The 9945-nt window shown below is 35.7% G+C and overlaps 1 protein-coding gene across 5 annotated transcripts in view; it reads left to right on the forward strand.

Annotated features, from left to right (window-relative positions):
• Positions 1–9945, forward strand: part of NOX4 (NADPH oxidase 4) — a 159940-nt gene that overhangs the window by 71081 nt on the left and 78914 nt on the right. For all 5 annotated transcript variants that reach the window (XM_055091469.1, XM_055091467.1, XM_024131659.3 and 2 more), the window contains one exon: positions 7223–7283. In XM_055091469.1, coding sequence (XP_054947444.1) covers positions 7223–7283 — 61 coding nt within the window. The remainder of the gene's footprint in view (positions 1–7222; positions 7284–9945) is intronic.

Genomic DNA, 9945 nt, shown 5'->3' on the forward strand with positions numbered 1-9945 from the left:
TGGTTTTTACTTTGAGTGAGGAAGGAGCCATTGGATGGCTCTGGGTCGAGGAAGGACATGACCTGGCTTAGTTTTTAACAGGAGCACTCTGGATGCTATATTAAGGTTAGACGAAGGGCAGAGCAGAGAGACCAGTTAGGAGGCCATTGTGGTCGTCCACCTGGGGTATGATGCTGCTTGGACCAGGATGGTGACAGTGAAGCTGGTGAGAAGTATCAGGTTCTTAATATATTTGAAAGAGTTAGCGGGATTTCTTGATAGACTGGGTATGGAATGTGAAGGAATTACAAGAGTTAAGGTTTTTATTTTATTTTATTTTATTTATTTATTGTTTAGTTTTGTTTTTTGGTCTGAGCAACTGGAGCTGCATTATCTGAGATAGGGAGGGCCCTCCCTATCAAATTCTCATCTACAAAAACTCTCATTCTGATGAGAATTTGTAGAGCTCCGTTTGGGATATGTAAATGTGATACGGCACTTAGTCTACTTTTATCAAATATTTCCTGAGCAAATGAATGACATCTCAGCCCTACTTTCCACTGTACAGGTTATTCCTGTATCTTGAGGCCTCTTTGTCCCACCTCTACTTGTCCTACTTGTGTTTGGATTTGTGGGAGTGTAGCTGCCTGGCTTGTGCTTGGGGTGAGGTAATTTGGGGGTCAAGTTATCCCATATACAGACATGAACACATTTCTCCTCTTTTTAAAAATTATAAGTCCAACCTCAGCTTTCTTCTATTGTCTGTGAGGTCTCTGAGACCTAAGTTTTCCCAATGAGGTGTGAGCAAGATGGGTTTGCTTCTCAAGGTGATCCCCTTTTTGAAGGTTGTGCGATTTCAGCTTTGGAATTTTTTTCAGTCAGTTCCCAAGCCACCATGTCACCCACATTTCGTCTTTCAAAATGTGTTGACACCTCTCTATTGTTGTTATCATTCCCTGTGTTACCTTTGATATTGTCATGTGTATTTTTATATTCATAAATTGTTATTTCAGTGTTTTGTTTTTTTTCTTTTGAGGGAGCTGAGATAAATGCACATATTCCATTGAAGTTAGCAAAAATCTCACTTACATACTTTTCCAGGATCTTTCTGTTTAATATTTAGCATTTTTTTCATGAAACTAGACCAGTAAACACTAACTTTTTCCTTCAAGTAAACCAGTAAATATTGAAATGTTATATTTGTCAAAACGTTTAGAGTCACGATGTTGCACTAATTGTGATGGATTTTGCGCTCCTGGCTCATTATCTCCTCTCTTACTTTTAGAACAATCCTCATTTGTGAAGTTACATGAGCTCCTAGTATAGTCTGTGAAACTTTTTAATACTCAATACATGTTTGGTGAATGTTTGAATAAATAGTAGAAGAAATGCCCATTGTTGAAGTCCTTATTCATTCTCAGGTTAATTCTCCAGTATTTTATTAACTGATATTTGAATGCATACCCAATAAGGGTAAGATGCTATGGAATATATGATAATGATTTAGAAATAGTTCTTGATCTCAAGACACTTATAGTATATTAATACTGGAAAAATTACACAAAATTAAAGAGGTAAACTGTAATAAAGGGCATAAAAGTCAAGTAATTTGGAATTTCAGAGAAGAGAGGGATTTTTGTAGCGTGGGAAATCAAGATTTCTTAATGAAAGTGGTAGCATTTGAGATGGGCCTTAAAGAATTAGCAGTGTCCAATATGAGAGATGGGAATGAAGTCATTCTAAACGAGTATACTAGTAAGTGGGAAAATGAAGAGACAAGAAAATATATTAGTTGATCCATGTTGGCTTAGCTGGATTAGAGTGAATCAAAGAGGAAAAATGGAATGTAAAACTGGAAAGAGGGCTTCTCTGGTGGCGCAGTGGTTGAGAGTCCGCCTGCCGATGCAGGAGACACGGGTTCGTGCCCCGGTCCGGGAATATCCCACATGCTGTGGAGCGGCTGGGCCCGTGAGCCATGGCCGCTGAGCCTGCGCGTCCAGAGCCTGTGCTCCGCAACCGGAGAGGCCACAGCAGTGAGAGGCCCGCGTACCGCAAAAAAAAAAAAAAAAAAAAAAAAAAAAAAAAAAAAAGGAAAGAATTTGGAACAAATATAGTTGGTCAGAGACCGTAGGAAAGAAAGAATGTGCGTGTTTTCCCATAAGAGGATACGAAAGGTTAATCAATAGGAGATTGCTGTGATCAGACGTTTTCTTTGGTAATATTATTTGAAAGGACTTGAAAATTGATTGAATGCTGGCAGGAAGAGAAATACCTGGTATTACTCTGAGATTTGAACCTCTGTTCTGGTGGGATGTAGGTTCCATGTCCAGACCTAGGGGAATTAGAAGGAGAAGATAATTTGGGAAAGAAGATAACAGCAATTTTAAATATATTACGTTTAGAGCGAATTTCAAGTAGAAATTATCTAGCAGGCATAGAAAATGTGCCGCGTACCGAAAAAAAAAAAAAAAAAAAAAAAAAAAAAAAAAAAAGGAAAGAATTTGGAACAAATATAGTTGGTCAGAGACCGTAGGAAAGAAAGAATGTGCGTGTTTTCCCATAAGAGGATACGAAAGGTTAATCAATAGGAGATTGCTGTGATCAGACGTTTTCTTTGGTAATATTATTTGAAAGGACTTGAAAATTGATTGAATGCTGGCAGGAAGAGAAATACCTGGTATTACTCTGAGATTTGAACCTCTGTTCTGGTGGGATGTAGGTTCCATGTCCAGACCTAGGGGAATTAGAAGGAGAAGATAATTTGGGAAAGAAGATAACAGCAATTTTAAATATATTACGTTTAGAGCGAATTTCAAGTAGAAATTATCTAGCAGGCATAGAAAATGTGAAACTAGAGCTTTGGAAAAGAGGGTTAAAAATAAAGACCTGACAATAAAGATTAAAGAACATCATATTCAGTGATCATTTTCTCTGGTTTAAGAAATTTGTTACATTGAAAATTTAATATTTAACATAGTAACATCCATTTTAGAATTATTTTTATTTATTGTTGCAAAGCTCTTGATTTAAAATAAATACATTGTGGCTTTTAAATTCATTTTCCGTGTTTAATAAATTCTTGTGCAGTGACATTATTTTTACATTTTGTTCTCAAATGTAAGATGATTGTGTAATATCTGTTTATATTTTTGTGGGACTGTTATAAAATCATTAGTCATTTGAGCACATTAAAAACCCAATGCCATTTTGAACAAATAATTTGAAAGAAAAGGTTGTTTTTCTCCAGGATATCCAAGTATGCATTCCTCTAGGTCTCTTGCAAATTCTGTCATTTTATTTTCTTCTCCTTAAACTAGGTGATGAGTATTCTGCTACTTATATTAAGGTCAACATCAGCCAAACTCCATTCTTTTCATCTAGGAAACTTAGGTGAGACTAAAGTAAGACTCAGGAATGTTTTAATGTTTATATTTTAAATTAAACTTTTAAAGTTTTTAAAATTATAAACATTAAAAAGCTGAATAATAAATTTTAAAAATAGATGTGTATGAAATGAGTTATTTTCTCTGTCTTCAATTTTACGTCCCAGAAATTAATGTTCTTAACAATGTATCATATAGTCTCATCAATGTATTTCTATGTATAGAGGAAAAACACGAATATCTGTTTATTTAATTTAATTTATTTATTATTTATTTATTTATTTATGGCTGCTTTGGGTCTTCGTTGCTGCACGTGGGCTTTCTCTGGTTGCGGAGAGTGGAGGCTACTCTTCATTGTGGTGTGTGGCCTTCTGGTTGCCGTGGCTTCTCTTGTTGGGGAGCACGAGCTCTAGGCGCGCAGGCTTCAGTAGTTGTGGCTCACGGGCTCAGTTGCTCCGCAGCCTGTGGGATCTTCCCAGGCCAGGGGTCAAACCGGTGTCCCCCACATTGGCAGGCAGATTCTTAACCACTGTGCAGGGCACGACCCCGTGTCCCCTGCATTGGCAGGTGGATTCTTAACCACTGTTCCACCAGGGAAGTCCCCTAATATCTGTTTTAATTTTAATAATGTGAACTTTACTACATGTCCTACAACATTTTTTAACTGAAAATTTGTCATTAGCATATTTATTTTTAATGTTCTAAGAGAAACAAGATAGCCAAAGATATGAATACTTTATTATTTCTTCCCTTTGAGAAGTTTTCTAAACACTTTTAAAAAGATAGTGAAACAACATTAAGGAATCACTACATTGTGATTTAGACAACATTAATGAATCTGAACATTATTTGTGCAAAGGTACTAAAATGTGATTCTAAGATTTTCAGTCATTGTTTCAAACCACACATGCTGAAGTCATTCTGTGTGCTATTCTGTGCAGGCCCCCTTCAAATCTGGGGTGATATGATTGGGCAAAAACTCTGTTAAAATCTGTCTTCTTAATTCCTAGCTAGTTTGAGGAAGTATCAGTAATTTATAAAGGCATCATTCCCAAGAGTTTGAGAGGAACAATATTGTGTTCTACCTGTTCACAACCAGATCAGCCTTAAAAGCTATCCTGATACATTTGGCCAACACTTAGAAGGAGGTTTATAGGCTCCTACAAGGCCTGAGGGAATGTTAAACATCATATGTAATTATCTTTTACAATGTCTGCACTGAAAGAATAGAACAGAGATATGAATATTTGGCAAAATGTACATTTTCCTTTAGAATACATTATAAGATTAAATCAAGCCAGATGCACACTCAGGCATACAAAGACTAACTTTGTTGCTCCCTTTTCTATCTTCTTGGCTTAGATCTTCTTTTCATAACCGAAGATTTAGTTCACAATAAGGGAAACATCAAGAGACATGGGAACAATCAGATTGGTAGCTTGGAACTCTGTTGGGATTCTTGCTTTCTGGCAGCTACAACTTTTACAGCATAAAGGCTGTGGCCAGCGTTAAGTATTGATAGTACGAAGTAAAAGTGGTGGTGGGTTTTTACAGATCACATCGTCTTATTTGGAGATTTACTAATGACAAAACATTGCTCTTGGATTTATTAAAAATTAGAATGTAAATTAAATAATTAAATGTTAGAGTCAGAATTATAAATGAAGTAATATTTTAATAGTATAAATAATATTTAAGTAATATGATTTTTATATTCTTTTCATTTATTTCAATATTTTAAACTACAGTTAGTAGTAATAATTCTATTAGAAACACTGGTTGTCGAATAGTGTTTTGGAAATTCCATGCTACAATAAATCTCAACCCTGAACATGTGACTTTTAGTTTGTTTATGATTTGTCATGAAGAAATGATTAATACCTAACTTTTTATTTAGTGTTTTCACTGACCTCCAAGCTACTTATCTTCTTTGATGAGTTGTTTACATATCTCCATGGTGTCTTCACTTTCCTTTATTTCTTTTCCGTAGAGCATCCCTATGTGACCTACGTTAGTCAACATAGTGAGCTCGAGGATCTTCAACTTACTTCATGTAACCCATTCTCTATCACAAGGCCCTCAGAGCCACTGGCATATTCTTTCATCTGTGCTTTAACTTCAGCCCATATTTCTCCTTAATTCATATTGTTGTACATTGATTCCACTAATTTTCAACAAATCCTTTTTTTCCCCCTACTCCATTTGACTTCTTATGCAATCCTTAGCCATTTTCCATATCTTTGCTTTAGTGGAGACAGTGGCCTGCCATAGTTACGAACTGTGTAGGCAGACAAACCCAGACCCAAACTCTGCCTTGGGCAAGTTGATTTTTTTTTTTTCCTTTTAAAAATTTTTTTTTATTTTAAAAAATTTTTATTGGAGTATGGTTAATTTAAAATGTTATGTTAGTTTCTGCTGTATAGCAAAGTGAATCAGCTATATATATATCCACTCTTTTAAAGATTCTTTTCCCATAAAGGTTGTTACAAGTTGATTTTAAGTCTTAGTTACTCAATTTCCTTAACTATAAAAGACAGCTTTGGGCTTCCCTGGTGGCGCAGTGGTTGAGAATCCGCCTGCCGATGCAGGGAACACGGGTTCGTGCCCCGGAACGGGAAGATCCCACATGCCGCGGAGTGGCTGGGCCCGTGAGCCATGGCCGCTGAGCCTGCGCGTCCGGAGCCTGTGCCCCCCAACGGGAGAGGCCACAGCAGTGAGAGGCCCACGTACCACAAAAAAAAAAAAAAAAAAAAAAGCTCACCAGGGTTATTGTGAGCTTTTAGGAATGAGGCACTTAAACCTGCCCTTGGTACATGATATTCAATAAACACTGGCTATCACATGCAGATGATCCCTTACCCATAACCCTTATGCTAGATGTATTTTTGGAATTCAGAATTTTGAGGGTTGTAAAAGGTATGCATAATTAATATATTACCTAAGATCTCTAGTAGGATATGAGGCAGCATTCTTAAACAAATGGGTATTTCTGTAGGAAAATAGTTCTGTATGAACTTTTATACATAAGTATTAACCTCCCGTCATTACCTTCCCATCAGTTCAGGTCTGATAGTGCCACCAAATGTGTTATGAAAAAACTCATTTTTGAAAATTTCTGAATTTTAGAATTGTGGAAAGGGATTGGGATTCTGTAAAATAAAGGGAGATACTGCATTTTCTTATTGTGAACTAAAAATTATTCTCTCATTTTTACTATGTGGCTGTTTCGTATATTTGCTAAACATGGGACCACAGGTACTTTTTCTTACCTCCAGTACCACAGCTCACTCCCCTCTCCTCAGGTACCCTTTCCACTTTACTCCAGATTTCTTCAGAGAAATATGGGAGGGAATGAAATAAAACTCTTTCAGTAGGAGTTTCTTCATTGGACACAGAAAATTCAGGTCACATTGATAATTATTTTTTTTCATTTCCCCGGAATTTGTTAGGATGTGAAGTGTATAAGAATATCTGCAAAGAAAAAGACACTAAAATCATTAGTCTCCATTTCTTCCTTTGTGGTTAAAAGCTGTGTCCTCTTAAATATTTTAACTCAAAATATATTTAAGCAAGATTTATGGTTAGATGTAATATACTAGCCGTTTTAGACTATGTGTATTTTTTGTTTTATATAATACATATGGGCTTTTCGAGAAACATGTAGTGTCTTATTGACTGGTTGGCATTGCTTTTTTTCTCCCACTAATGAGGATCTGTATAGATTTTTTTTTAGCCCATTCCTTTCTATTTCTTATTGATTTTGGAGATTTGCTATGAGAATAAAAGTAGTAATTGAATCATACTCTGCTACCACATAATTATTATTCAGAATTGATTCCAGTATTTATTTATTTTTTTAGTGTCCTACTGAAACCAAAGCAACATTTGGGGTCCACCTTAAAATAGTAGGAGACTGGACAGGTATGTAGAACATAGAGTTTTAAAATATACGCTTTGAAAATAATGGGTCATACAATAATTTTGATGTCTAAGTAGTGGAATGACCAGCACGTATAGAAATGTGTATGTGTTCTCAAGCTGTTGTTTTGTTTTCCTTCTTTGCTTGTACAGTTTTAACATTCATGTGTTTTTTTTTCTTCTGTAAGATGCATTTTTGGAATTGGAATACCTTGGTTATCAGTAATTGTTAATAGTGTGTTGTTCATGTGATTGTAAATCATAGATTTCTACCTGCTTGTCAGATGTACTGGAAATAGTGAGAACACTGAAATGTCTTTTAGAAAACGTCATTTTAAAATTAGTGGTTGGCTTTACTTTCAAAATAATCGACACCTGGGATTGAGATCACACAAATCTTCCAGTTCTTGCATGACTGTCTGCATGGTATTATCTGTATATATAGAAACTCTACAACATCTTTTGAATAGTGGTCATTTATAATAGCAGGTCTGTTGGTTATGTTTTACTCTTATTGATAACAATTTTTTTTTTATTATCTGAAAGGTGCATTGTATTAAGAGTTCTGAGTAAATAAACACTATTCATTCTTATATTCCCTTTGTCCAACAGAGTGACTGACAAGTGAGTGCTCAGTAAACGTTAGCTTGTTGTTTATTTTGGCTATTCAAAGGCAAGGATGCAAATGTAAATAAAAAATAATTTTTAATTGAATGCTAAACCAGGAGTTGGTTTGTGAAAACTATACAGAATCAGAAAAAGGCAGATTCAGTGTAATCTCAGGCAATAAGAGAAGCTTCACGGAGAAGATAAAATTTGAGCTGAACATTGAAAATCAGACAAATGAAGAAAGAAGAAGGTCATTTAAGTGAAATCCACAGCACTGTCAAAAATCAGGGAAGGTAATGATTAAACCATATTTGAGAAGTGTGAGTCAGTCAGCCTAGCAGAAGCAAAGATATTGTTCTGGGGAGTAGTATGGAAAAACCATTTAGGGTCAGCATGGTAAAGATCTTGAATGCCTTGACAAGATGTTAGAACAACTTAGAGATGTTAGGGAATCTTTGAAGGATTTGGAGCATCGTAATGTAAATGGTATTGATAACTTGCTAGTTGATTAGATTAGGATCAAGGGATTGGTACTGGAAGGCAGAGGAGAAGGAGTCAATAAAGAAGTGAAGATGGAAACTGAGGACTAGAAGAAATGTATTTGCAAATGCAGCTTAAGAAGTTAGTATTGGAAAGGGGGGACTAATTATTGTAAAAATTAGGAAAGGACAAGATGTTATGTAGCAGGGAAGAGATATTTTAGAAAGGACAGTTGAAAGACCTTATATTATACAATTAAATAATAATAGTGTGTATAAAATCCTTTGTCTCTAGAAAGAGCAGTCAGCTTGGAAATGGAGATGAGAAGAAAATGGGGAAAATATGCAACATGGGATTTAATGGGCAAACAAAGAAACTAATCCAAAGATCTTTGAGCAGTGATGACCTATTTGGAACCATGAAAAATCAAGCTTAAATTCATATTATTCATTTGATAGCTTTCGAAAGAGATCATTGTAGTCCATTGTTAGAAGAATACTGGTGTAGTATAGAAATAGTAATTCTCATAAGCTCAGAACTAGTTGATATAATAAAAATTGTTTTGCACTATTCGGCAAATAAAGAATGAGCTGAAATTCTTCTCTGGTAAGAATCCCAATATAGTAAGAATTAACTTCAATATGAATGGTAATTGATAGAATTCTATATCTGAAGGGTAACAAGCATAATGAAGTCATAATTTAATTCATCAGGGTAAGCAGAAAGTTCATCAGGGCTTATTTTTTTTATTTTTATTTTTTAAACATCTTTATTGGCGTATAATTGCTCTACAATGGTGTGTTAGTTTCTGCTATATAACAAAGTTAATCAGCCATACCTATACATATATCCCATATCTCCTCACTCTGGCATCTCCCTCCCACCCTCCCTATCCCACCCTTTGGTGGTCACAAAGCACCGAGCTGATCTCCCTGTGCTATGTGGCTGCTTCCCACTAGCTATCAATTTTATATTTGGTAGTGTATATATGTCGATGCCTCTCTCTCACTTCGTCCCAGATTATACTTCCCCCTCTCCGTGCCCTCAAGTACATTCTCTATGTCTGTGTCTTTATTCCTGTCCTGCCCCTAGGTTCTTCATAACCATTTTTATTTTTTTTAGATTCCATATATATGTGTTAACATATGGTATTTGTTTTTCTCTTTCTGACATACTTCACTCTGTATGACTGACTCTAGGTCCATCCACCTCACTACAAATAACTCAATTTTGTGTCTTTTTATGGCTGAGTAATATTCCATTGTATATATGTGCCACAACTTCTTTATCCATTCATCTATTAATGGACAGATGTCTGGGCTATTGTAAATAGAGCTGCAATGAACATTGTGGTACATGACTCTTTTTGAATTATGGTTTTCTCAGGGTATATGCCCAGTAGTGGGATTGCTGGGTCATATGGTTGTTCTACTTTTAGTTTTCTAAGGAACCTCCATACTGTTCTGCATAGTGGCTGTATCAATTTACATTCCCACCAAAAGTGCAAGAGGGTTCCCTTTTCTCCACACCCTCTCCAGCATTTATTGTTTGTAGATTTTTTGATGATGGCCATTCT

The sequence above is a fragment of the Physeter macrocephalus genome, chromosome 16 (genome assembly GCF_002837175.3).
Source record: "Physeter macrocephalus isolate SW-GA chromosome 16, ASM283717v5, whole genome shotgun sequence".
In the NCBI taxonomy this organism is placed as follows: domain Eukaryota; kingdom Metazoa; phylum Chordata; class Mammalia; order Artiodactyla; family Physeteridae; genus Physeter; species Physeter macrocephalus.